General features: G+C 59.7%; 2 protein-coding genes across 5 annotated transcripts in view; one reads left to right on the top strand and one right to left on the bottom strand.

Moving 5' to 3' along the window:
* The window catches only part of SH3PXD2A (SH3 and PX domains 2A), a 200,928-nt gene extending 191,591 nt beyond the window's left edge, over window positions 1-9,337 (top strand). For all 3 annotated transcript variants that reach the window (XM_055118788.1, XM_055118789.1, XM_055118791.1), the window contains one exon: window positions 397-9,337. In XM_055118788.1, coding sequence (XP_054974763.1) covers window positions 397-2,373 — 1,977 coding nt within the window. In that variant the 3' untranslated portion in view covers window positions 2,374-9,337. The remainder of the gene's footprint in view (window positions 1-396) is intronic.
* Window positions 9,338-10,854: 1,517 nt separating this feature from the next.
* The window catches only part of NEURL1 (neuralized E3 ubiquitin protein ligase 1), an 84,400-nt gene continuing 67,467 nt past the window's right edge, over window positions 10,855-27,787 (bottom strand). For both annotated transcript variants that reach the window (XM_055119281.1, XM_055119283.1), the window contains exons 4-6: window positions 15,355-16,050; window positions 12,434-12,580; window positions 10,855-12,140 (exon numbers count right to left, since the gene is read on the bottom strand). In XM_055119281.1, coding sequence (XP_054975256.1) covers window positions 11,908-12,140; window positions 12,434-12,580; window positions 15,355-16,050 — 1,076 coding nt within the window. In that variant the 3' untranslated portion in view covers window positions 10,855-11,907. The remainder of the gene's footprint in view (window positions 12,141-12,433; window positions 12,581-15,354; window positions 16,051-27,787) is intronic.

Consider the following 27,787-nt stretch of genomic DNA (forward strand, 5'->3'; position numbering starts at 1 on the left):
CTGGGCACAGCTCAGCCTGTGGCCCTCACTCAGCCCAGCGCCCCTCCCCCCACCCATGTCCTCCCACTCTCAGGGGCCCAGAGACCCATTCCAGGGGCTCCCGGGGCAGTAAAAGGGGAGGGGGGAGGGGGGAGGTGGGGGCACCTCGGGGTGGGTGAGGTTTTGTGGGGCCTGAGCGAGTCCATGAGTCCTGGGGAGTGGGCGCCCGGCACCCCTGGGCCCCGCACCGGGGAGAAGGGTGATGGCCGTCTGGGTTTGAACCCACCTCGTTGACCAGGCCACTGACATGCCCGTGGCCCAGAGTGTGTCTGTCTCCAGGTGCTGGGGAGTGACAGCTCCGAGTCAGGGAACCTCCCGACCCACCGCCCTGCCCTCCCCTCCCCCTCCCCCGCCCAGGTCATCGACAAGAACTCGGGCGGCTGGTGGTACGTGCAGATCGGCGAGAAGGAAGGCTGGGCCCCCGCATCCTACATCGACAAGCGCAAGAAACCCAACCTGGGCCGGCGCACCAGCACCCTGACCCGGCCCAAGGTGCCCCCGCCCGCGCCCCCCACCAAGCCCAAGGAGGCCGAGGAGAGCCAGCAGGACTCGCCGCCCAAGGTCAGGTACGAGGAGCCCGAGTACGACATCCCTGCCCTGGGCTGCGACTCGGAGCCCGAGCAGAGCGAGGAGGCGGCCGAGGACGACGGCCCCGGGGACAAGCCGCCCGGCCCAGCCCGCCGGCCCTCGCCCGCCCCCTCTCTGCAGCGCGCCCACTTCAAGGTGGGCGGCTCGGCGGAGGACGTGGCCCCCGAGGAGGAGACCATCTACGAGAACGAGGGCTTCCGGCCCCCCGCCGAGGACCCTCTGTCTGCCCGGCGCTCCTCACGCGACAGCAGCTCCCCAGGGGGCTCCCCGCTCTCCCTCACCAGGAAGGACTCCCCCAAGTCGGGCTCCCCCAAATCGGCCTCGCTCCTGAAGCTCAAGGCGGAGAAGAATGCCCAGGGCGGGCTGGGGCAGAGCCAGCCCCCGGCCTTCTCCTCCTCCATCACCATCAACACCAGCGGCTCCTCCTCGTCCTCCTCCTCCTCCTCCTCCTCGTCCTCCTCCTCCTCCCTGTCCAAGAACGGCAGCGAGCTGAAGCCCCGCTCTGCCTCGGACGCGGGCATCCGCGGCACCCCCAAGGTCGGGGCCAGGAAGGACGCCGAGCCGAAGGCCGCGCCGACCTCCAGCGCCCGGGCCAAGCCGTCGGTCCGGCCCAAGCCCTTCCTGAACCGGGCTGAGTCGCAGAGTCCGGAGAAGATGGACATCAGCACTTTACGGCGCCAGCTGCGGCCCACGGGCCAGCTGCGGGGCGCGCTCAAGAGCTCCAGGAGCGAGGACTCAGGGCTACCCCCGGCCACGGCCTCGGAGGGGCCCGGCGAAGGGTCCCGGAGGGGCTCGGCAGACCCCCTCCCCATCCCCGCCACCCCGGCCCCGAGCCCCGCCAAGAAGGGGCAGGAGGGCCAGGCCTACACCACGTGCAGCGCCTACCAGAAGGTGCAGGACTCGGAGATCAGCTTCCCCGCGGGCGTGGAGGTGCAGGTGCTGGAGAAGCTGGAGAGCGGCTGGTGGTACGTGCGCTGCGGGGAGCTGGAGGGCTGGGCCCCCTCCCACTACCTGGTGCTGGAGGAGGCGGAGCCCGCCGAGCCGGGTGGGCGAGAGCCCGACGCGGGGGCGGGCAGGAGCAGGCAGCCCGAGGGCAAGTCGGACAGCCTGGAGAAGATCGAGAAGCGGGTGCAGGCGCTGAACACGGTCAACCAGAGCAAGCGGGCCACCCCGCCCATCCCCTCCAAGCCCCCGGGGGGCTTCAGCAAGACCCCAGGCGGCGGTGGCGGTGGCAGCGGCGCGGTCAAGATGAGGAACGGCGTGCGCCAGGTGGCCGTCAGGCCCCAGTCCGTGTTTGTGTCCCCGCCCCCCAAGGACAGCAACCTCTCGTGCACCCTGCGGCGGAACGAGTCGCTCACGGCCACCGACGCGCTCCGGGGCGTGCGGCGGAACTCGTCCTTCAGCGCCGCGCGCTCGGCGGCCGCCGCCGGAGAGGCCCCGGCCCCGCGCGCCGCCAGCCCCGCGCCCGACGCGCCGCTGCTGCCCGCGCAGCGCAACGGCATCCCCGTGTCCCCCGTGCGGCCCAAGCCCATCGAGAAGTCCCAGTTCATCCACAACAACCTCAAGGACGTGTACGTGTCCATCGCCGACTACGAGGGCGACGACGAGACGGCCGGCTTCCAGGAGGGCGTGTCCATGGAGGTCCTGGAACGCAACCCCAACGGCTGGTGGTACTGCCAGATCCTGGACGGGGCGAAGCCCTTCAAAGGCTGGGTGCCCTCCAACTACCTGGAGAAAAAGAACTGACCCCGGGCCGAGGGGGCTCCCAGCCTCTCCCCGCGTGCGCGCGGTGAGATGCAGACACGAGGGGATGCCAGCAAGGGAGAGGTGGGGGGAGGGGGGACAGCTGGGGGCACCCGTCGTCGGCCAGGGCCTCCCCCCCCCCCCCCCCGGCCTGGGCACCCCAAGCCGTGCACCAGCACTGACAGATTTGCCGGGGACACCCCCACCCCCTCAGCCCCCAATTGTCCAATTGTGCCTTGGCTGCGGAGCTGGGACAGATGCAGCCCCGGGGCCTGGCATGTTTTGCCCCTGCTGGCATCTTGCCGCTGGTACCCCCCTCATCTGTGTTTGTGAATTGTGTGGGCTCACGGGAACAGCCCCGGGGCAGGTAGATGAGCATGCACCGTGGGCCGGGGGCTCCGGCCACTGTCATTGTCCCCGGGTGTCAGCCAGGACACCTCTCCTGGCCGTCACTGCCTCTTGCCCGGAAGAGCACCCCCAGGTTTCCAGAGAGGGGGGACCGCAGTCGTTTCTTGAGTCTTCAGGCTTGCTTGGGATTGTGAGGGGGTGGGAAGCAGTTCCGTAGCATGGTGTGGGAGAGGTTTATTGATTTGGGGCTTCTCTGCGGAGCCTCCAGGGGGGTTGGGTTTGGTGGGATTTTTTGGTTGTTTTTTTTGTTTTGTTATTTTGGTCTTATTTTAAGAGTTGTTTTGGGGGCTGAGGGCGGTCAGCCTTGCGGGATGGGGTGGACCATGGCTAGAGCGTTCCTGTCCCCACCCCGGGCGTTGTGGGGGGGGGACGGTTGGTTCAGTTTTGTCTCACATCCTTCCCCTCCACCAGCCCGTGAGGTTTCATTTGGTTTCCGCTGGGTGGACAGTACCCGAGCATCAGCGACGCTCTTCGGAGGGAGGGGCGGGGGCTGAGGAAGCCCCATCCCCTGCTCTCTGGGTGGGGGTGCAGAGCCCTCCCCAGGAGGGAGGGAGCCCCGATCTGCACACAGGCTCCTGCGTGCCGCGTTGGCAGGCATGGAGAAGCAGCCGTGACACACCCCCCCCCAACCCCATCCTCCGTCCTGGACTGAGGGGCCCCTCCCCGGTCCCCTGGGGCCGGGCTGGTGTGGATCCCACCGGCCGCCCTCCCTTCCCCCTTCCCCCGAGCCAACCGACGATGCCACGGGGCCCCAAGAACTCGGGGGCTCCCCAGGCCCCGGAGCTGAGCTGGTTTTCTTCCGAGGGGCAGTGCCCCCTGTGAAGAGAAGCGAGACAATAAAGTCCCTGCCGCCTTTGGGTTGCGTCTCTCTGTCGTTGCTGTTTCCGGGGGACCCGCAGAAGTCGCAGGCGCCTCCCTGGGGACTCGCCTTCGTGGAAGTGGATTTCCACTCGTGCCTTTGATCTCCCAGCCCTCATGGCGGCTGCCGGAACGTGGACTCCAGGGTTGGGGCTTTCCACGCGAGGGGCAAAGGCCCACCCCAGCCCTGCACCCCTCCCCTCCCCCCCAGGAGCGCATCGAGCCCAAGACCACCCGGGAACCAAGGTGTTGGTGCCTCGGGCCCCACACCAGACCCCGGGTCCCCTCCGCTTCCCCAGCACCAAGGCCTGGCAGGTAGCGAACAGCTCGTGTTCTTTGGGAAGGGAAATGGTTATTTCGTTTCCTTTTGTTTGTGAGTTTGTTTAAAAATTGAAATTAGTTATTTTCTTCTGCTGGACAGTATTAAATAGAGCAGGGTGTTGAGTTAATCTGCTAGATGGCAGTACTAATGGTAGTGGTCTAGTGTCTTCATATTAATATTATTTGGACTTGTTTGAACAATAATGATAAAGAAGTGGTTCATTATTTTTAAATTAATGCACTTTAATACAGTTTCGAGTGGCAAGAACCCCAGAGAGAGCAAAGTGCATTCCTTAAAGATGCAGTATATACTTTTCTCATGTTTAAACAGCACATATTTATTGAAAAAAAAAGTAATTTATGATTATTTAAAATAAAATTTAAAAGTAGAATGACCGTCGGGTGCAAGACCCTCCCACGTAGCTATCTTTCAGGGGGAGGCCCCGGCCTCATTCCTCCCGTCTGCACTGAGCCAGTTGAGAGAGTCAGCCGAGCCGGGAGGGGGGGGAGCGGGAGGGGTTGCAGACCTCGGCCAAACCCAGAGCATCTCAGTCGGACTGGACCCCAGTGCTCACAGAGCCCACCTCAGCCACCTGCCCCCGGGGCCTTCCACGTGCTCCCAGGGCAGTTTGTCCCAGTCCCCCAACAAAGCATCCCCCACACTCGTTACTACACGTGACCTTGAAGGTCGTCCCATCCCATCCCCCCCCCCATAGATCACTTGCCTGGAACCATGGGGCAGAGTGCCCGCAGACTCGGTGCCTGCACTCCCTCTCACGCCCCTTCCCCTCCCTGCCCCAATCCTAGTGGCCCCACATTTGCTCATCATGTTTACATTGTGACATCCAGCCCCCAGGATGGCTGGGAGTTGCTCAAACGTCCAGGAACCTGGGGGATGACGCCCCCTGGTGGCTGCATGCAGATCCCGCAGTGAACAGGAATCACCGCCCCCCCCCCCCCCCCCACCGCACCCCACCATGGTCACATCAGCCCCTAACTCACAGCAGAAACCCTGTAAACCCAAAGAGAAGAGAAATACTTGAAGCAAGAAGGGTGCATGCCAGTCCCTCTCCCAGACGTGGCCAGGGGCCCTCTCCCTCCCTGCTGAGCTGCTTCGAGGGGCTGGAGGGGACAGCTGGTAGCAGGTGGACGGGGGATGGGCCCGCGGCTCTGACCCATCTGGAGGAAAAGCAGATCGGACTCAAAAAAGAACACAGGACTCTCGGCCGTGTCCACACCTAGATTCCCATTGGTTGTGATTGAAAATGTGAACTGACATTGTATTGCTGTATACTGCAACTTTAATCGTAAATGAGCCCTTCTGAGGTCATTATTGAGGCTTATATAATGCCCGAAGATGCATCGCGTGGTGCTTTTTCTGTTGGTTTAAACTTGCTTCTTTTATTATAAGGGGAAAAGAAATGTCTTCATCTCTCCTGTATAACTGCAGGCGTGGCTGGGCGCCCCCTCAGTGCCGTTTCTAGAGGCCGGAGGGCTCCGTCCTGCCAGCATCCCCCACCTCCTCCTCGTCCCCCCTCCATCCCCCAGCCTGGCCCCAGAAGCTTCTTTCTTCCTCCTCTTGACGAAGGCATTATATAGAATTGTTTTAATCACTTGCAGATGTTAGCGCAGCGTATTTTACTGGCATCTATACCCGTGGCTTTCCTCAGCAAGGCATGTTACTACTTTTATCATCTAAAGGAGAAAAGACAAGGGGATTTGGTCGAGCGTTATGTTCATATTACTAGTGCTTACAGAGTAGGAGTTAGGACTATTTAAATTTAGACCTTGGTTTGGTAGGTTTATTTTGTTTTTAAGGAGGAGGGGGAGTCACCCCTCCTTTTTCCTGTTTTTGTATTTAACTAATATATTCTCTAAGATTACTCCTCGCTTCTCCTACTCCCTTCAAATACTTTGCATTCTCAATGGAAAAAAAATGAAAACAATCTTGAGAGACAGGAAAAGTGCAATATTACCCAGAAAGATGCCAGGGCTCGTTGGCACCACAGCTTGAGACCCAGGTCTCGGTGGGGTAATGGGGAGGTAATGGGGATCAGTAGGTAATGGGGAGACGGGGTTTCGGGCTGGTGCGGGCTGGGAAGAGGCCCATCTTCTTTGTCCACCTTCTCTCTTCCCTGGCAGGACGGGCTGGGGGGCCACCGGAGCACAGCCTCTCCTCCTGGAGGGTGTCGCCCAGCCAGGAGAAACCGGTGTGCGGGGAGGTGCTGGGACACGGCCCCTGGGGCAGAGCAAGAACACGTGCCCCGTCCTTGCTCCCGCTGCCTGCCCACACGCACCCCCACAAGGGCCCCCCCCCCCCGCCCCCAGCAGCCCTCTCTGGCCGGTCTCCTGAGTTTAGAGCCTCCTGTGGATGTCCGAGACTGACACCGTCTAACCTCAGCTCCGCTTGTGGGCAGGACCCCTAGAACGAACCAGACCCTTCCTTCCGGGGACGCGGGTACCCTGGACTCTACCTACTTGGGTCCATGAGACCTGGTGCCAGGCCCCGGCCACCCATTCATCTCAGTGCCCTGCCTCTGCTCTGCACCCCTGCTCCCTGGCAGGGGGGTGGTTTCCAAGAAGCATTTCTCCGGGCACACACCTTCCCCCTGCAGGTAGCATCCAGCCTCCCCCGACTCCGGCGGGCAGAGAGCAGGGTGGGGCGGCGAGTGTCAGTGGTGGCGGGGCCCTCGGAGCCCTGCCCTGCCCACCCCAGCGCTGTACCAGCTGTGCCCAGCCACCGTGCCAACCGTGTGGCTGCTCTGAGCAGTGAGTGTGCCCATGCGCGGGCATCCCCGCGGGGGTTGTGCACGTGGGTGAAGGGAGGAGCGGGCCCGAGGGAGCGAACGGGCCCCCTGAGGAGTTTGCCTCCAAACGCTCCGTCTTCCGGAATCTCCCAGCAGACCTCTTGGGAAAGGACATCCGCTTTCCTGAAGAATGAAGAGTCCCTGTCTGTCTTGGAGGGCCGGGTGTTGTCAAGCAAGTGCGTGTGGGTTGCGTGCGTGCGTGCACGTGTCGGTCGTCTCTCACTTGAACGCCATGACAAGGATCAGAGGGGGAAAGCCTTGGGCAGCGGGCTCCATCCAGGACGCCCGTGGCAGTGGACAGGCCACTCGGGGTTCCGTTTTGGTAGCATGTGTTTCCCACACACCCAGAATTCAGGCTGGAGAGTGCAATGTGTCTTTTATATATATATAATTATTGTTATTATTATTATTATTTTATTGAGTATTTCATTGGAAATTTCACACTGGCATTAATAGAACTAGCAGAAGCAACCCAGGCCATCGACCCAGGCTCCAAAATGAATATGTGAGGAAAAAGATGCCCTCTGGAGGGGCGAGGGGGGCCCCGAGAGTGAGCTCAGCGGGACCCACTGCCCCCCACCCCTGAGCTCAGCGCCCCAGAGCGGGACCCATTCTTCCACTCCTGGGGTCTGACTGCAACCCCCAGTGAGGCTTCATGAGAATCCATGCAGGGTCCCCTCTGGCGCTCTGAGCTTCTTCCCTAGATCGAGACCCCCGTTCGGGCTGCCGCATGTCTCTGGGGTCCACAGGCTCTCCCATCGGAGTTAGTGACCTCGAGGAGCCCCACTGAAGGCCGCGTCTCTCCACTGCCCCGTCCTGGGCACCAGGCCTAAGTCGGCACGCGTGTGCTTAGGGACTGGAGGGGGCTGGGGGGAGCTCTACCTCCCAGGGCCTGGAGCTGAGCCTGTAGGAGTTACGTGGGACAGCCCCTTCCCCGGTTCTTTTCACTCTTGAGTTTGCACTTGTCCTTGACAATCAACACCTTCTCCCGTGGCAGTCTTTGATCTCAGTGGCCTTAGTGGAAATGGGTCCTGCCAAAGGCCCTGCCTTGTCCCACTTTCATCCTGGCTAATGTGCTGGCCTGTAGGAGGTGAGAGGGAGAGACAGGGAGACAGAGAGAGACAGAGAGAAGAGGAAGGGAGGGAGAGAGGGGGAGGGAAGAAGAGAGAGAGAGAGAAAGAGAGAGAGAGAGAGAGAGAGAGAGGTTTCAAATTGTTTTAAAGCAAAGGTTGCGCATGTTGTCGGGGGGGAGAGGGATGTCGGGAAGAGGCGTGTGTGCGTGTCTGTGCTGACCGGGGCTTGCTGTCCCTTCTGGGGACAGTGGCCCACCAGAAGAGGGTGTCTTCTAGGCAGAAAGGGAGAGAGAGAGAGACAGCTGAGCGAGGGCTTGAAGTCTGAAGTTTGTCTTTATTGGAAAGGAGGGAGAAGTCATTTGTTTCGGGAGAGAGAGCAGGGAGGAAGGGATCCAGGGAGGTAGCGCCTCTGGCCTGCGTCCGGAGCAGGCGGGGGAGCCCCAGGATTGGGCCATAGGGGAAACAGGCCGGAGCTTTTTTGTGGGGGCCACAGCTGGGTCCCCAGCAGGTACTGGTCACTGACGTCATGGACCCGGGAAGTCACCAGCATTGAGTCTGGGGACCTGCCTCTCAGACATTCCGTGCATCCTCCAGGTTCCCAGCTGTTTTTGCCCGCTCGCCTTTGTCCAATCCAGAGTTCGCCTCGCAAATTGCTCGAATCACGTAAAGCCCAGTTCAGTGGGCTTTCACCAGTTTTAATCAGTTAAAGTGACTGGAACAGGTCATGTAGGCCGAGCCCCGAAACCTCAGAAAAAGGACGGGGGCCCACCGCACGCCTGAGAGGACACTGGTGTTGGTGCATTCGTAGACACGGGCCGGTCTCGATGTCATGGGACCCACCTGGCTGGTGTGAAAGGGAAGGTGGGTGCCTTGCATATACTCCTTCACCCCAGGACCCAGGCGTGCTGCCCTGACATTCCTTCCGAGGGAAGAGGGATGCCCGGAGCCCCCATGCTTTAATCTGCCATTTACAGGCTTACGGGGGGTGTGGGACCAGGTTCCAGTGAGGCTGGGAACAGGGGTGTAGATCGTCAGTTGGGAAGGGAGATGGGGGGGCAGTCCTCTGAGAACTCACGGTGCCCACTCAACGCTTCCCAACTCCAGTGGGTCTTTGAGGTCAAACCCCACTCCCGTTCCCCCCAACAGGGAAAGTAACAAAAAAGATCTTGAATTCACTGTCAATTTGAGTGCTAAATAATGTCCCAGGGCAGTGCTGGTGCTAAATGATTTCCATGTTTTGGATAATTTTTAGTTTTTTTTTTTTTTCAAATTGTTCTCATCACCAAAATGCAGCATCCTTGGGAAGGGTCCCCACGCCTTGGCCACTCTCCAGGGGTCCTTTATCCCTTCCACAGGATATGGGTCTGCAGAAAAAAAAAAACTCTATCTTGGCATGCTTCTAGACTGTAAAATTTGGGTTTGTTTCGTTTTGTATTTTGTTTACGTTTACATGCATCTTGTATTTCCCTGAGAACTAAATAAAGTTTTCGGCCTTTTTAACCGCATGGACTCACCTCTTCATTCTCCTGACAGTTAAAAGACGCCTCCAGCGGAAAGCAAAAGCCATGTGCACCACCCCCTCCCCCCACCACACACACACAAACACACACGCACACACGAAGGCACTCGGACATACATATCATGCAGACACAGCACTAACTGCAGGACAGGTGGCAGGGTGGGTACAGCCCCGCCCCCCCTCAGTAGGAATGATGCTCAGCAACTCCCACTTCCTTGCTTTGAGAGATACAGAGACCCCCTTGACCCCTGGTGCTTCCCTATTCTGGGTGGGGCTGGGGTCGTGAATGGCCCACCCACCGCTATTCAAAGCCCGGGCCAGGCCGGTGCTAGGCAGCCGGCCGCAGGAAGGCAGGAGCACCTGCTAGGCAGCCGGCCGCAGGAAGGCAGGAGCACCGTGTGCCTCTCTGGCTGCCTGGGCCACCCAGTGAACGTGGCACTCCTGCCCGTGCCTCGGCCCCTTGCCACGCCCAGCAGCAGTGGCGGCAGCCTGATGGGCCCCACAAGTCTCTGCCCTGGCCCCGTGTCCAAAACCCGTTCGTTTGGAACAACAGACCTTTGCTCCCGCTTGGGACACCTGCTGTCTCCCCACTGGCCCCTAGGTGGCGCTGCCCCTCCGCACGAGTTGTAGATTGGGCTTGGGCGGGGAGGCAGTGGAGGGGGGTGCATTCCAGCTGGGCAGGTGGTTCTGTGGCAAAGCCTGAGAGCCTGCAGGCCTGAGACCTGGGCCCCATCCCCAACAGCTCTCATGGCACACACACACACACACACACACACACACACACACACACACACACACACACACACACACACACAAGGAATTCCAGTTTCAGCTGACACAGTCAGTCCCCCACCCCCCAGGGAGCCTTCCTTGATTGTGGACTCTTATCAAGGACCCGTCCCACCCCTCACCCCCCAGAGAGGCCCTTTCCCCGGTCCCCACAGTACACAGCACTGCCCTCCAGCTGGTACGAAATCACCTTTATTCACAATCACAGCGACCCGAGTTCACACCGAGAGACGATGGACAGAGGGTTTCTGACCCCGGGCCCCAGGCCCCTGCTCTGGAAACCTTCCTCCCCTCTGAGAGGGGAACCCCTGGCGAGGTGTGGCCACCCCCACCCCTAGAAAGACCCTCCAGATTTAGTGATGAGGCCCCACTGGCCCCCTTGCAGGGCCGGTGTCTAGGATCCACACAGGAAATCCGACCCCCCCCCAACACACACGAACTTCACAGAGGTGGGGGCTGAGCTCTGAGGGTCTCCCCGGATCTTCAAGCCCCCCCGCCCCCCCCGCAGGGGACAACTCTGCTGTGGACTTGGCAGCTCCGTTGTGGCCCCTTCCTGGAGGAGGGATTCCCCGCCCTCAACCTTCCCTGGGCAGAGGGTCCCCTGGGTCCCCGAGGTGTCCACGCTCGGGCCTGGAGGAGGCTGTCTGCGAGCGACCCCAGGCCACCCCTCCCCGGGAGCCCAGCTCCGGGGCCCCCTAGCCCAGGGGGGGAGCACCCGGCAGGGAGGGGTGGGGCGGGCTCGGCCGCCAGGGCCCCCAGGGAGAGAGCTGTTTGTTCACGCCAACAAGGCAGGGCTCCAGGGGAAACCGAGAGATTTTTTTTTTTTTTTTCCCTGCAAAGGGGCAGTAGGCCAGACAAGTTTAGAAACCACTGCTCTGGCCCTTTCAAAACAAACAAACAAAAACAAAACAGGGGGAAAAGAAAAAAAAAAACACCAAAAACTTCAAATAAATAAATAAGTTAAAGAAAAAAAAGGCTGCTCTTCCCCCAGGGCCCCTCCCTACCCTACCCTGCCGCTGGCCCCCACCCCACCCCCAACACACACACAGGGCCCTGGACTTCCATGGGGGCGGGGGCATCGGCCAGGCCAGGGGAGCACTGAGATGTAGGGGTGGTCAGGTCACAGAGGAGGTGCCAGCCGGTCCCGGGAGATCCTGACCAAGCCGGCCCCGCGCCGGTCCTGCACAGCAGCGGTCCATGAGATGATCAGGCAGACAGGCCGGCAGAGGGCCCTTACGCTCAGCCAGCTGGGGGCCAAGCGGCCTGGGGCCTGCCTGAGCCCAGGTTGCAGCCTGGCCAGGGCCCAGTGCAGGCTGGGCCTGTCCAGGGCCACAGCGGAGCAGGCTGTGTCCTGCTCGGGAGCTGGCAGCAGCTGGCAGCAGGAACCGATGCAGGCCCTTGTCCACTCCAGGAACCCGCCCCCCACCCCCACCCCCGCCAGGCCGCAGTTCTGGGCTCGGGGCCCGCACCCCTTCCACAGAATGCGTGCGTACATTCTTGCAAAGGTGCCCCAGGGCCTGCGACAGTGGGGAAGGACGGTGGGGACAGGCTGAGACCCGAACTCAGCCGCCAGGTCTGCAGGGAACAGGGCCTGCAACAAGGGCCCGGGAGGGGGGTATGGCCACGGCCCCATCCCTGTGTCCGCCCCTGCCTCAGAGCCCCTCCGTCGTCGCCGAACCATCAGGGGACTCGATTTCCAGCCTTTACTGGAGAGGGGAGGAGCTTTCCCGGAGGGCGGTGGAAGGCAGGGGCCGCCCGCGGCCTAGGAGCTGCGGTAGGTCTTGATGATGTCCTTGATCGGGCGGCGGCAGATGGGACAGCAGGAGTGCAGGGCCTTCTTGAGGCGCAGGCCGCAGGCGTAGCAGAGGCACATGTGGCCGCACGTGTAGATGACCGTGTCCACTGCGCGCTCGTAGCAGATGGTGCATTCGTCACTCCAGGGGCCGGCGCTCCCCGGAGACTCGGGCAGGCTGACTGGGGAGTTGGGGGCCGTGCCTGGGGACGCACAGGGGACACCCCTCAGGGAGAGCCAGGAGCCTGGTCTCCGGGGCCCCCGTTTCCAGTGCTCACGATTTACCCTCAGACCCTGACCCCCACCCTGAAAGCCGGGGCAGTGGGAGAAGGGAGGGGGAGGTGACCCGGGCAGGAACAGTGACCGGCCGAGAGTCGGGGTGAGAAGGACCCGGAGGCCAGCACCGCCCCCTTTCCAGTGCTCGAGGATAACCCGGGGGGCAGCACCCGGCCTCGGTGGGGACGGGGTCCAGTGGAGGGGAGGGGCGGCTACTCACCGCCAGCAGAGCTGCCCGGAGGCCCAGAGCTGCAGGGGCTGAGCAGGGGGTCCGAGAGGTGGCTCAGCAGGGCACTGGGCGAGGTGGGAGTGGAGGCCGGGGAGCAGGGCAGGGACGGGGCGCCCCGCTCTGCCAGGATGGTGGAGCCTGTGGCAAGGGAAAGCGACACGCTCGCCACACCTTCCAGCGGTTTCCAGGGGAGGGCGCGGGCAACGCCAGCAGTGCCCAGGCTGGCATGGCGTCCTGACCACCCCCGTGCCTGCTCCTGCACGCATGGGAAGCCCAGTGTATGCTCTGCCCAGGCTCTACCCACATTCAAAGTTTCCGTGCCAAAGGCCTGAGGGGCTGCCGTGCCCGCCCGCCAACCTCAGCTCCCGGCCAGGGTCCTACCCGCCACCACCTCGCCACTGCCCTGCTGCCCACACCGTCCTACTCTTGTTGTTCCAGATCCTTCCCTCCCCCACTCCGCTCCCACCTTTCTCTTCCCTCTTTCCTCTCTCCCCTCTGCAAGTCCTCTCGGAGAAGTGGGGAGCTAGACCAAGAGAATCCTTATTCCCGAAGAGCCAAGTCTCAGGAGAGCCGGGATGGGGCGGGGGGCGGCTCTCCCGAGACTCATCCTCTGCACAGACGGGCTGACTCCACACACCCGCACGACCCTCCCGTACAGGGCACTGAGCACCCACGGAGCCGGGGCTGCTCTTGGCCCAGAAATCCAGCTGTTCCCCAGTTAAACCACAAGCTCCCCCGAGCAGGAAATGTTCTTCACAGGATTCTTTCGTGGGATCTCCAACAGTGCACTACAGGCCAGGAGGTACTCAATGAAACATTTTTCTTTTTCCTTTTTCTTTCTTTCTTTTTTTTTTTTTGACTTTTTGGGTCACACCCAGAGGTGCTTAGGGTGTTGTTCCTGGCTCTACACTCAGAAATTATTCCTGTGCTCAGAAAACCATATGGATGCTGGGGATCGAACCCGAATCGACTGCAGCAAGGCAAACACCATATCCACTGTACTACCACTCCAGCCCTCAATAAGATATTTTTATCTGTAGTTATTAGTTCCAAGTTCCAAGTCCTTTAAATAGTCTTACTGTTACTGATAGTATTTTTCATGTGTCCCCAGGGCTTTCTTTTTTTTTTTTTTCTTTGCTTTTTGGGTCACACTTGGCAATGCTCAGAGGCTACTCCTGGCTTTGCACTTAGGAATCACTCCTGGCAGTGCTCAGGGGACCACTGGGATGCTGGGAATCGAACTTGGGTTGGCTATGTGCAAGGCAAATGCCCTACCCGCTGTGCTATCGCTCCAGCCCCTCAGGGCTTTCTGATTTGTTACCGCCTTCAGAAATTCATACATCCTGCTTGCTTTTCTTTTTTTTTTTTTTTTTTTTTTTGCTTTTTGTTGGGTCACACCGAGCAATGCACAGGGATTACTCCTGGCTCATGCACTCAGGAATTACTCCTGGCGGGTGCTCAGGAGACCATATGGGATGCTGGGAATCAAACTCGGGTCAGTCGAGTGCAAGGCAAAAGCCCTACCCGCTGGTCTATCGCTCCAGTCCCCCTGCTTGCTTTTCTTATCTCATTGCCTGGGCTCTCATTTTCAGAGCAAAATTGTGAAGTATTCCTCGTCCTCAGCACTTCTAGAACCTCACCCCTGAGGGTGACAGGGGCTTTAGCCCCCAAGTGAAGACCGTCGCTTTCACTCAGAGCTCAGCAAAGCAAAGCATTTCTTTTTTCAACCAAGCGAATCACTCATCTCTGCAGTACATAATCATTTCCCCTCACATACTGCCACTGGTTTAGTTTTGCTTTGCGCTCTGGCAGGACCCTTGACACCCATTTGCTGGTTCATAGGCCCAGTTCTCTTTCTGAATAGACCAGAGCTTCTCTGTATAAACTGCTTTTCAATGCCCACCTTGGCTGACTTACCTCTCGGAACATTTTTATGCTGTTTTTTTGCTTTGCTCTGTTTTGTTTTCCCACCTTCGCTCCAGAATAGGAAGGCTCGAAGGGCAACAGAAGTGTCTTTGGAAAGCCGCGTACCTATTATTAGATGGACCTCGCTTCCCCATGGACCACTTACTGACTCCCTTCATTCAAGGAGCAGCATCTTTCCAGGCGTGTAGGCAAAATATTGTCCTACCTTAGTCTGTTTTATCTGCTCCCAGCCTCATTTCTTTCCATTCTATCCTGAAAACTTTCACCCAAACTTCTTTAACTCCCTGATATCTTATTTTTGCCTTTGGGGGCCATTGCTAACTGTGCATGGGGGCGGGGGTCGCTCCTGGCATTGCTCAGGGGACCCTGCAGGGCCTGCCAGGATTGGAACGAGGGATCCCCACTTGCAATACATACACACACTCAGCCCATTAGCTCAGGGGCACCACATTTCGCACCAGTGACTCGACAGAGACCAGCTGTGTGTGAAGCAAGCACCTTTCCCCGGCCTCATTTTTTCCCTCTGCACCCCAGTCTCACTTCTTTTCATTCCATTTTAAATTCCCTTTGTGTTCCATCTTCATTTTGGAGTAGGAAGCCTTCAATGTTTTTGTTTTTGTTTTTCTCATTGTATACCCAGAGAACCTTCTCTCTCCGCACGCCACACCCCTTCCAGAACAGAACCCAGGCTCCAGCCCTGGGGGCTACCTCCGGTCCCCCCACCACACGCCTTTTTTTTTGTCATTAAGTGACCCTGGTGTGCATACATATATAGGTAGAATCATGCGCTTGCTCCCACTGCGCGCATGCAAACCTGCCACCCACTCTCTTCCCGACCCCGGGGGTGCATCTGCTGAAATTTAAGGGTCACTGCCCGAAGGATCGAGTCCCCGGTGCCTCCTGCATTCATCTTGGGCATCCACCCCCCCAACCCCGGCCAGTCCAGCGGAGGAATTGGCAGGCAGAGGGGCGGGGGAGGCACTTACCAAGGATGCGAATCTGCGTGACCGCCCCGTGCAGGCTGAAGAGCATCCAGAGCGGCTGCGAGGTGTCCACGCACAGCTGCATGCCCGCGGCCGCGCCGTTATGGCTGAGATGCAGCTCGCCGTCGGCGTTGACCACCAGGCCCAGGATGTCGCCGCTGTGCAGGGGTCCCGGCGCGCGGCACACGGCCCAGAACTCCTTGCGGTCCACCAGGGCCTCGGGGCTGAAGGGCAGGTCGGCGGGGCGCAGCGTGCACGGGTCGCACGACGTGACGCCGAAGGACAGGCCGCCGGGCCGCGCGCCCCCCGAGCGCGTGACCTTGACGAAGAGCGTCTCGGCCACGCGCACGGGCCGGCTGGTGAAGACGAGCGCGCGCTCGTCGCGCCCGTGCTCCAGGCGCGCCACGGTCTGCTCGTCCAGGATGCGCACGTGCGCGCCGGCCCGCAGCGCGTGGAAGCGCAGGTCGCCGTCCAGCTGCGCGGGCAGCGCGCGGCTGTGCTGCGAGTTGAGCGAGTTCTGCGGGACGGGGCCGCCGTGGGCGGGCGGCGGGGCCTCGTCGCCGTCCGCGCCGCCCGGCACGTTGAGGTCGCACAGGCTCACCGAGAGGCGCGCCTCGTCCGCCTCGCGCCGCAGCGACGGGCGCCGCAGGGCCGTGAAGGAGCGCGGCCGCAGGCAGTCGGGCAGCACCAGCTCGCTGTCTGCGCCGGGGGACGGGGACACAGAGAGACAGAGAGAGGAGAGAGAGAGAGGGAGGGAGAGACGGGGGTGGGGGCGTCACACGGGGCTGGGGCCACGCGCGCACGCTCATCCCTCCCCTACCCATGAACTGTCCACCGACTCGCTCCAGGCACCTTGCAGAGAGGGGAGAACCAAGCCGGGCCATGCTTTCATTGCAAAGCAGCAAGGCGGAAGGGAGCGACGCCAATATGTGTAAAGCAAAGTGCTCTCCAGTGCCCGGCTGCTAAAAGTGTGGGCTCCGGGTTTACATTGCACTCCCGGAGGGACCCGCCCGCCCCATCCCCAGCAGCCGGAACGCTCTGAGCTCTTGGATGCAGTCTGTTGAGTGGTGGGGCCTGAGCGATAGTACAGCAGGTAGGGCGCTTGCCTTGCACGCAGCTGACCCTGGTTGGATCCCCGGTGTCCTGTTTGGTTCCCCCGGACCCACCAGGAGTGATTCCTGAGTGCAGAGTCACGCCCTGAACACAGCCGGGTGTGGGCCCTCCCCTCCCTCACAAGATAAAGATTTGTTGAGTGGACTTGCTTGCAGCCTGCCATACTGGGAGCTTGGATAGAACCCCCTTCCCTGGCACCCCTCTTTTCATCACTGGTTTCACCTTAGTTTACCAGTTACACTGAAAGTGGCTTGCCCTAGGAGAGTATAGGGATTCTTGGGGTCGTCCAACCTTTTTCTCTTTTCATGTATTGTAATACTTTTTCTAGTTTGTAGAGAAAAGACTCACTGTCATCCCGATGCTCATCAATTTATTCCAGCGGGCACCAGTAATGTCTCTCATTGAGAGACTTATTGTTACTGTTTTTGGCTGGAGTGATAGCTCAGCGGTTGGGCTTTTGCCTTTCACGAAGCCGACCCGTGTTCGATTCCTCCGCCCCTCTCGGAGAGCCCGGCAAGCTACGGAGAGTATGAAGCCCGCACAGCAGAGCCTGGCAAGCTACCCGTGCATATTAGATATGCCAAAAAAAAAAATAGAAAAAAGACCGCTGATAAAATAAAATAACCCCATTATCTCACCACCCAGAGGAAAAGAACTTAATTGATATCTGGATATATGGATTTCCAGCCTTTTAGTCAACGTCTGTTATTGCCATTTTTCACCTTTAACAAATCCCTTTGAAGATGTGATCACTTTGATCTAGTTTCTTAGGAAACGCGCGCGCGCACACACACACACACACACACATCCTCCCTTGAGTCTGAATAATTTCAGAGCATCTGTGAATCCTATGAAGTCAGCCAGGGACAGGGAGCCCTGGCTAGGCCCCTACTCTTAAAGATCTCCCCTAGGGTGGTGGGGAGGATTTGATCCACACCTGGCTGTGCTCAGGGCTTATGCCTGGATCTGCACTTACGGACTGCTCCTGGCAGGACTCAGGGGACCACAGGGGTGCCAGGGATCGAACCCAAGAAGGGCGCATGCAAGGCCAGTGCCTTCCCCACTGTGCTATCTCTTCAGCCCCACGTTTCTTTTTGTTTCTTTTTGTTCTCGCTTTTCTTCTGTCCTGAACACCTTTCCAGGCCAACAACTGTCCCCAGGCCCTTATTCCTTCAGAGACTATGTTTCGTTTTGTTGCTTTGAAAAACTTTTTTTAACTGAATCACCATGAGATCGACCATTACAAAGCTGTTCATGATTGGTTTTCAGTCACGCAGTGTTCAACACCCATCCCTCCACCAGTGTAATTTCCCAGGCTCAGTGCCCCCAGTTTCCCTCCACCCCTCCAACCCACCCCACCTGCCTTTTTGGCAGGCAACTCTCTTCTCTCTTTCTCTTTCTCTCATTTTAGGCATGGTTTGCAATACAGATGTTGAAAGGTTATCATGTCTATCCCTTTACCTACTTTTTTTTTTTTTTTTGCTTTTTGGGTCACGCCTGGCGATGCACAGAGGTCACTCCTGGCTTTGCACTCAGGAATCACCCCTGGCAGTGCTCAGGGGACCATACGGGATGTTGGGATTCGAACCCGGGTCGGCCTCGTGCAAGGCAAATGCCCTACCCGCTGTGCTATTGCTCCAGCTTTACCTACTTTCAACACTCAGTTCTTGCCCAGCGTGATCATTTCCAACGACTGTTGTCTAGTGACTGCGTTTCGTCCAACATTGTGGAGCCCTGTCACTCATCCTAAACTCCTGTCAGCCACCGTGCGTAACCTGGCAGTCCATCCTGCACACAGCCCCTTAGGTGGTCCAGTTTCACGGGGAGCTCTAAGATGTAGGCTGGGGGGGGAGTGGCTCGGTGGCAGAGTTCCCTGCTCTGCCAAACCAAACTCTGCCCCTCCGGGATGCTACAGGGTGGTGGCTAGGCAGCAGCTCCAGGGTGGAGGCCATTCCTGGACACATTCTTCTCTCTCAGACCCTCTGTGCTCACTGGACCCCTATATGGGAGCTGGAGCCCTCACATCTGGCCAGGGCGGCTTCTCTGAGCCTCGGTGAGTGAGACCGGGTGCCCACTGTGCAGGCAGTGGGCCAGAGTGGAAGAGAGGGGCACTGCCCACAGGTGGGAGCAGAGGGGCTGCCCCGGTGACCGCACCAGGCCAGCCCACAGAGGCCAACGTCCAGGCCCGGCTGGCATCCAGGGCGGGCTCTGAGCTGCACAGCCCCGTCTAGGCCAGGAGAGGGTCCTGGGTTCCCCGGAGCCCCCCGCCTATCTGGAGCGGGCCCCTGGGGCCTGCCTGGCTGGGATTTCCCAGCAGCGTGCTTGGCCAGGAGGACAGAGCCGGCCGGAAAATGCGATTATTCCGGGGAATTGACTCTCTGACAGCGCGTGTGCCGAGAGGCTGGGGGCCTGAGCAGGAGGGAGGGACCCAGTGACAAAGGCGGGGGGGGGAGGACGTGGGGGAGGGGGCTGAGCTGACCTGAAACCCCTGCTCTGGCCCTTCAGGGATTCCAGGTAGCTCCTCCAGGGCTCAAGAAGGTGGGCCACTAGGCAGCAGGAGGGGGACAGCAGGGAAAGGAGAAAATAAGGGCTCCGAGGAGTCCAGCCGGGCCAGCGGCCAGGAGCCCAGAAAGAGGGACTCCCACCCCCCTTCCGCCCCACACAGCCCACATGGAGGCCCCGGGCTGGGCAGTCTGCAGCAGAGCCTTCTGGATATGAGCGGAGCCTCCAGAAAGATGCCCGCCGCTACATGCCCCCACAGCTTGCGCCAGGCCGCCAGCACAACCTCTGGGCTGCCAACACAACCTCCCAAGGGGACACCCACAGACTCAAGGGCACCTCCCAGAATTACTTCAAGAAATTCTCAACTGGCTGCACAAGGCCCTGAGTTTGATCCCCAGCACCTCCACCAAATAAGTAAATAAACAAACAAACAAACACAACAAAAAAGAAATTCTTAACGGGGGCCGGGGGCTGGAGTGGTAGTACAGCGGGTAGGGAGTTTGCCTTGCACGCAGCTGACCTGGGTTTGATCCCTGGCATCCCATATGGTCCCCTGAGCACCACCAGGAGGAATTCCTGAGTGCAGAGTCAGGAGTAACCCCTAAGCATCGCTGGGTGTGATCCAAAAAGAAAAATAATCTCAACTGCCCCCCGTGCCTTCCCCTGTGGACCCCTGGTCCTTCCCGAGGGTCCTCCCAGACCGTGAACAGAACCGGTCTCGGGGCGGGCTTGCCATATGCCCTCACCAGCTCTGTGAGGCCATCCCCTTCCTTGCTGCGCGCGATACTTTAAATAACACCAACCCAAGGGTACTGTAGGTTCGACAGTGACCCAGATCCAGAGACTGCTTGCTCGGCAGGAGAGAGCAGATCAAAGGGCACGGGCTGAGGACTTGTCTGCTGGGTTTGTGTCTAGTCAGTGCGGTTCCCGGGGAGCCTCGGGCCAACAGCTGAGCCCCCGGGAATCTTGAAGTTTCAGTATCCGCCCCTTGGGACAGCACGGCTGGGCTTCTGGATTCTAAGGGGGGACCTCCCGGCAGCGGGTTTGCTGAAGAGGTGGGAGCAGTCTCAGGAGGGACCCTCAGGTGGAAGCGGACACAGAGATACCCACAGCAGAACCTGGCACACCAGCCCTCCTGGGCGACGGGACCTTTGTCATCTCCTCACTGGGATGATGCAGCCTGGGTGCCGCATGCTGAGAGGCCTATGGCTCAGCCACAGTGCTCAGAGCTCTCCTGGGAACAGAACACCTGCCTTGGGCTGAAGGTGCAGGTGGTGAGGGGAGACGGACCTCAAAAACCTGAAAACTCTAGGTCGTTTCCCCACAGAGCAGATGCAGCTGCACCCCTTCCCCTCACGGTACCTGAGCGTCACACTTGCCATTGGTCCTGGTGGGCACCCAGGGCACAGTGAGAAGCTACAGCCGCAGGGGTGGGGGGAGGAGAAGGAGGAAGGAGGAAGAAGGAGAAAGGAGAAGGAGGAGGAGGAAGGGGAGCAGGAGGAAGAAAAATAGGAGGAGGAGGAAGAGGAGGAGGAGAAGAGAGAGAGAAAGAAAGAAAGAAAGAAAGAAAGAAAGAAAGAAAGAAAGAAAGAAAGAAAGAAAGAAAGAAAGAGAAAGAAAGAAAGAAAGAAAGAAAGAAAGAAAGAAAGAAAGAAAGAAAGAAAGAAAGAAAGAAAGAAAAAGGAAGGAAGGGAGAAAGAGAGAAAGAGAGAAAGGAAGGAAGAAAGAAAGAAAGAAAGAAAGAAAGAAAGAAAAAGAAAGGAAGGAAGAAAGGGAGAAAGAAAGGGAGAAAGAGAAAGAGAAAGGAAGGAAGGAAGGAAGGAAGGAAGGAAGGAAGGAAGGAAGGAAGGAAGGAAGGAAGGAAGGAAAGGTAAGAAGGAAGGTAAGAAGGAAGGAATGAAAGAGAGAGGAAAGAGAAAAGAAAGAAAAGGAAGGAAGGAAGGAAGGAAGGAAGGACGGAAGGACGGAAGGAAGGAAGGAAGGAAGGAAGGAAGGAAGGAAGGAAGGAAGGAAGGAAGGAAGGAAGGAAGGAAGGAAGGAAGGAAGGAAGATGGATGGGGCCGGAGCAACAGAGGGTAGGGAGTTTCCTTACACTCGGCTGATCCACGTTCGATCTCTGGCATTCTATATGGTCCCCAGAGCAATGCCAGGAGTAATTCCTGAGTGCAGAGCCAGGAGTAAGGCCTGAGCTTCACTGGGTGTGACCCAAAAAGTAAAAAAAATAAAAATAAAAAACAAGGAAGGAAGAAAGGCAGCAAAGTATGGCCTTGCTTGGTCTGGGAATGAAGGAATGAAGGGGCAGGAGATGCTGGGAAACAGCTAAAAACGGAATCCCTGGGGCAGGGCCGGCCAAGTCTACCTTTTCACCGTTCCCACCAGCCCACAGGGCAGGAGCTGCTGCAGGCGCCAGGCAGTTCCGCCAGCTCCGAAATAACCCCCAGCACCACCCCCCTGCACTGGACTGAAATAGGAGAAATGCGGGCGCTCCGCAGGGGGTGGGTGAGTGGGCACCAAGTCAGAGGGCACAGCAGGGTGCAGGCCCTCCCCGCTCCCCACCAAGCCCAGGAAGACACCCCCGGGGACCAGACTCAGTTCAGAACCACCCGGTTACCGTTGGGCAAATCAGACTCAACCTACCGCCCCACGCAGTGGGCGGCCCCACGTTGGAAGCATCTGCCCGAAGGACCCACTCGGGAAGTATTTATGATGGGGAGCAAGGGTGGCACAGTGCTGACCTGGAATCTCCCGTTGCCCTGTCTCAGGAAGGACCCAGCGAGTCCGCACCCACCTAGCTCAGGAAGGACCCAGCGAGTCCGCACCCACCTAGCCTGGCGCTGGGGCGGGGGTTCGCCCTGCAGGGTAGGAAGATGGGGACCCCTGAGCTCGCCTCCAGGACTCACTCTACCCCAGGTGTGCCCAGCCCTGGGGGAGCAGAGCTGGGAGGCAGCCGGTTTCAAGCACAGTTTGCTTTGTTTTGTGCTGCTGGGTTTGAGGCCACACCCAGGGGCATGCGGGAGCTACTCCTGGCTCCGTGCTCACAGCGTGGGCCCAGCAGTGGTTGAGGATCAAACCCAGGTCTCCCGCTGGCAAAGCCAGCCCTTGGGGCTCCCCCTCTCCAGTGCTGGAGTCCAGTTTCTCACGAGATTCTCAGCATCTTGAGCCAGACAAGGGCATTGCAGAGAGAAGGAAATTCACTTCTCTCTGGCAAAGTCTTTTTTTGGGGGGGGCGGGGGGGGCGTGTTGGGCAACACCAAGCAGTATTCAAGGGTCACTCCTGGCTCTGCGCTCAGGAATTATTCCTGGCAGTGCTCAGGGAACGAGATGGGGAGCAGGGGATCGAACCTTGGTCAGCTGCGTGCAGGGTAAACACCCTCCCAGTTGTGCTGTCACTCTGGCCCGCACTCTAGTAGGGTCTCAGCTGGCCTTGGCCCAGGACAAGATGCTAGGGTGTCCCTGGGCTTGTGGCTCTGGCTTGGCACAGCTGCGAGTGGCCCCAAGATGGGCCCTCCACCCCACCCCCCCTGCCCCGGTCCTCGGAGCCGCATCCTCTCTAGGATAAACACCCGGAACAGGAGTGGGGGGGTGCTTCAGAGAGGCTGAGGGCGGGAAGCAGAGACGCCAACGTGGAACAGCAGGATGAGGCTCCCGGCCCAGGAGGAGACAGTGCGGAGGGACAGAGGGCGAGGCGCTTGGGTGGGGTCTGTGGGCGGGGACCTGAAGAAGCCTTGGCCAGAAGGCGAGAGCTGCCAAGGACACGCCAGGCCCAGGGCACCCACCAGCAGCGGCCAGAGCCCCCCGGGCCTCCCGCCTGGTGCATGGGGCGGGGTCCCCATGGCCGGGCCGGGCTGAGGGCAGGTGAGGCCCCTCTGCAGCGGGCCCTGACGCAGCCAGGCTTTGTTTGTTTGGATTCGCACATCCGGAGTGATGGATAATCTTTAACCAAGGTCAGCTCATGGCCGCTGGGCGGATGGCAGGATCCCCGCAGCCCCTGCTTGGAAGGTTCCAGAACACCTCCTGCTGGGAAGGAGGACAGCGGGGCACCACCTGGAGGCCACCCAGCACCCTCAGACCCCTAGGAACCCAAACCCCAGAGCGCTCGGAGACCCAAACAGATCTCAGAGGAAAAGTCCCCAAGTCACTTGGTGCCACTGAGATAGTTTAGAACTTTTAAGCCACAGAGCTCAGGCAGAGGAACACTCAGAATCAGCTGGTCCAGCGGTTCTCAAACTCTCTTCTTCAAAACGCTTGTCCATGGGGCTGGAGTGATAGCGCAGTGGGTAGGGCGTTTGCCTTGCACGTGGCTGACCTAGGTTCGATTCCCAGCATCCCATATGGTCCCCCGAGCACCGCCAGGAGTAATTCCTGAGTGCATGAGCCAGGAATAACCCCTGTGCAATGCCGGGTGTGACCCAAAAAGAAAAAAATAAAAAATGCTTGTCCAACATAACCCCGAGAGCTCTGGTGGGAGGCAGGTGCAGAGCCCTGGCCTTCTGTCCACCCACCCCAGAGGCCCGCGTGGAGACCCTCAGGCTCCAGGAAACTCGGGCGGAGACCACAGATGTTGTTCCCCAGAGCAATTTAAATGGAGTTTGACTTTCATTGGTGGACGGAGGCGGGTCCTTCTAAAGGTGGTTTGGGGGGATTTGGGGAGGATTTGTTTGTTGGGGGCCACACTCAGTGTGGGTCCCAGCAGCACTCAGGAGACCATGAGGCAGGAGGCCGGAACTCCGGGCTCCAACCAGCGCCGGCGGCGGATGGTTTAACAGTCGGTGCTGATGATGCCACCTTCACACGTGAGCCCCCAATGGACAACCCGTGTTCCTCTCTGGGAGCCCCAGGGGCCCCGGTGAGGGGAAGGCCAGGCGCATAACCAGCCTGAGACGGAGGTGCCAGGGGCTCAGAGAAGCCTGAACTGGGGAGGGGGTGTCGCGATCCTGGCACCTGGTCCCTTGCGGCCCTCCACGGCTGCCAGGCCTCGGGCGCTGTTCAGGACACACCAGTCGGCCGCTACTGTGACTGGTATTTGCACTTCATACATGTTCACTGTGCAGAGAAGCAGACGTGGGCCTGAGAGACGGGACTGCAGTCAGGTGCCCTGCGCCCACCCCAGCACCCGCTCCGGCATCACCAGATGTAGCCCTGGGGGCCCCCAGTAACCTGTGCCCAAGAAGGGCCCAAGCCGCTCCCCCACGCCGAGGCCCTTGTACTGAACGCCCAGTCTGGGCAAGAGTCATGGTCTGGGGCCCTGAGCTTGGTCAAGCCACACTCACAGGTAAACCGGGGGGGGGGGGTGGGCACCCCCCCCGTCCCCTCTCCCAGGCTGACTGCCGGGCCACGTGGCTTTCTGTGCCCAGAAAGGACAGGTGCCCCCTGCTGCGCTGAGTGCTGATAAACTCCATGCTGGGACGGTGTCCAGACCCAGCGGGCTTCAGATGGACTCGCATGTAGAGAAGCCGGGAAGTCATTCAGCACCTGAGCTCAGATCCCAGCCCTCCCGGGCGAACCGCCAGCCCTCCCCGGCCCGTTGTTCGCTCATCTGCAAAACAGGCACAGCAGGGACCTCCCCTATACAGAGGGAAGAGAGGAGGCCTCGTGGGGGAGACGGGCAGGGCAGCTGCCCGTGTCCACCTCCACATGCTTCGGGCCACCTGGGGGAGAAAGCGTCCCTCACGAGGGCCCAGGTTGGTAGGGAAAGCTTCTGGCTTTAGGTCCTGACCGAGTTAGGTCCTGATAGCACTGGCAAGCTTTGGACCCGAAAGATAGTCACAGCGGGCAGGGCACTCGCCTTGCACGCGGCTGACCCTGGTTTGATCCCCGACGCCCCACATGGTTCCGAGCCTCTCCAGAAGTGATCCCTGAGTGCAGAGCCAGGAGTAAGTGAATCCTGAGCACCACTGGGTGTAACCCCAAATCCCCCCAAAAGAACTGGCAAGCTATGGGGTGAGCAGAAAGGAGAAAGTATCTCTAAGGACTGGAATAAAAGCAAGATTGGGGGAATAGTCTCCCCCACACAGTGCTCGGGGAACTGAACCCAGCTGACCAGACCCAGCTTCTCAGTGCTCAGCCTGGCCCTTCGGTAATGCACAGACCCCCATGCTGCGAGTCACCAGGTAACCCCAGTAGTACTGGGTGGGGCCCTGAAGTACCAGGGATTAATTCTATCCTTGCCCCTGACCCCTGACCTATTTCCCTGAAAACAATAGCTTACTGGGGGTTGGGGGTACTGGGACATACCTAGCCGTGCTCAGGGCTACTCCCAGCTCTGTGCTCGGGGTTGGGGGTTGCCCCCAGCAGTGCTCAAGGAATTTTGTGGTGTTGGGAATTGAACTGGGGCCTTCAACGTGCAAAGCATGCACTCAGCCCACCGAGCGCTCTCTCGAGCACGCAACAGAAAAAGTAAGTTTTCCTGGTGAAGAAATGAGGCCAAAGGTGCGGCTCAGAGCAGGGGACAAGCCTGTATGAGCGAGGCTGCAGGGCCTGTCCCCAGCACCGCCACCGAAAAAGGAAGAGGAAATGAAACCTACCAAGGGCAGCCTCCGAATCCTCGGTCCCCGGTCCCGAGAGCCCAGCGCTGGCTCCGCAAACTAATATTTGCCTCTCAGGCCTGGCCGAGGGTCAATATTGGTTTAGCCTGGGAAGCGGAAGCCCCAGATGGCACAGTGAGCCTCAGCCAGCCCGGACAGCCGCCCTGGACGGGGCAGACCCAGGGCCACATCTCCCGAGAGACCCAGCAAGGCAGCCGCGGGGGGTGGGGGTGAGGGCGCCCGCCAGGAGCTGCCCAGAGCACCAGACTCCCGGGAAGCGGCCTGGCCTGGGAGTCTCCAATGTCTCTCCCGAGTCTGCAGAGCCCTGGGTCACCTGGGTCACACCCCTGCTCTGCTCTGCTGGGTGTGACCTCTGGCATGCGTGAGGACGAGGCTCTCACCTCCGCGCAGTGACCGCTGCCCCCCAATAAGCCCGAAAGCAAAACCCAATAGCGGGGAAGCTGCAGGACTTTCTCCCCCGAAAAGCACGCACTTCCCCACAGCTGTGCGACACGCCCCTCCTGTCCACAACTCACCCACCCCACCCCCGCCCCCGTTCCCCTCCCCTCGGGCCCCCCCAGGACCCATGGCAAAACCCCTGGGGCCTGTCTCTTCAGCCAGCTGGGCCTTCTCCTTCCTCAGCTTCAGGACGGATGCCCACCTCCTACAGGCAGTCCTCCTAGATGCCTCCTGGCTATCCCCCACAACTTTAACCACACTGAATGGCAGGATTGCACGGGGGTCACCTCTGAGCAATGGTGGACGCAGAGGGGTGGTCCTACGAGTCTCGGTGCACCAGCTTTCTGCCAGGGCCTGTGGCTGGGCCCCCTGAGTCCACATTGCTGAGAGGGACGCGGAGACCTTGAAAGGCCCAGACGGGAGCTTATCTCCTGCAGTATTAATCACCCCATAAAACCTGTGTTTACTTAGTCGTTGGCAGAGCCTTCTTCCTGGAGGTAGGAAGCTGTTATTCTTGGAGATGCCAGCCAGGGCACCCGAAGGAAACGGGTGGCCAGGGAGCCAGCCCTGGGGTGGGCCCCGAGGCCAGAGTTCAGGGGAGAGCGAGCAGAGGGGGCTGGGCGGGGGCAGGACTGGGGCCAGGGAGTCACCGGCCCTGCAGGGCGCCAGCAATGCCGGCTTCCCCGGTGTCTGCAACCGGAGCAGCAGAGGCAGCTGTGTGGGGCGCAGAGGGTCCCCGTCCTGGCCTCCAGAGAGAAGGACAGGAGAGGGGGCAGGCCTGGCAGGAAGGTCTCAAGATCTCGAAATGGGGGCCAGAGAGATAATACAGAGCCTGGAGTGACAGCATAGCGGGTAGGGTTCGATTCCCAGCATCCCCTATGGTCCCCTGAGCACCGCCAGGAGTAATTCCTGAGTGCAGAGCCAGGAGTAACCCCTGAGCATCAACAGGTGTGGCCCAAAAAGAAAAACAAACAAACAAAAACACAGAGAGATAATACAGCAGGAAGGCTTTTGCCCTAAATGCACCCAAACCAGATGCTATCCTAGGCATCCCATATGCCCACCTGCCCCGCCCCCCCCACACCGCCCCAAACACTGCCAGGAGTAATTCTTGAGTGCAGAGCCCGGAGTAAGGCCTAAGCACCACTGGGTAGAAACACCTCACTCCCCCAAAATTTCAAAATGAGACTGGGATCCCAGGAAAGAGCGGCCAAGAACCAGAGCCACGGAGAGGAGGCGAGTCTCAAAGAGAGGGGAGGAACAAAGGCAGCTGCTGAGCAGAGAAATGGAGGGGACGCTGGAGATGCTGGTGCAGAGGGAGGCGGGGAAAGGCAGAGAGACAGAGATGTCTGTCTTTAGATGTCCCTCATCAGCGGGTGGGGGTGCTTGGCTTGCATGTGGCTGACTGCAGTTTAGTCCCCAGCACCCCACATGGTCCCCTAAGCCCTGCCAGGAGTGATCCCTGAGCAGAAAGCCAGAGTAAGCCCTGAGCACCACCGGGTATGTCCCTACACACACACACACACACACACACACACACACACACACACACACACACACACACACAAAGATACTGCAAATGAAAAGAACCTCAATGCTCCTTGGCTCCTTGGCACTGGAGTCAGAAAGGGGGGAAAAGAAGACGCTTGTCAGCTCCCAGGGCTGCTCCTGCCAGGGTGGGGAAAGGCAGGGACAAGCCGAACACCGGGGGAAACATCGATGGGAACCCAGGCCGCGGGACCTCCATTCATGGTTTCTTGGGGTCACCTCCCCGCTGACGCCTCCCACCAGGGCAGTGGAGGCGCTGCAGTGGGCCTGCCCGGGACAAGCCCTTGGCC

The sequence above is a fragment of the Sorex araneus genome, chromosome 11, assembly GCF_027595985.1.
Source record: "Sorex araneus isolate mSorAra2 chromosome 11, mSorAra2.pri, whole genome shotgun sequence".
NCBI classification, from domain to species: domain Eukaryota; kingdom Metazoa; phylum Chordata; class Mammalia; order Eulipotyphla; family Soricidae; genus Sorex; species Sorex araneus.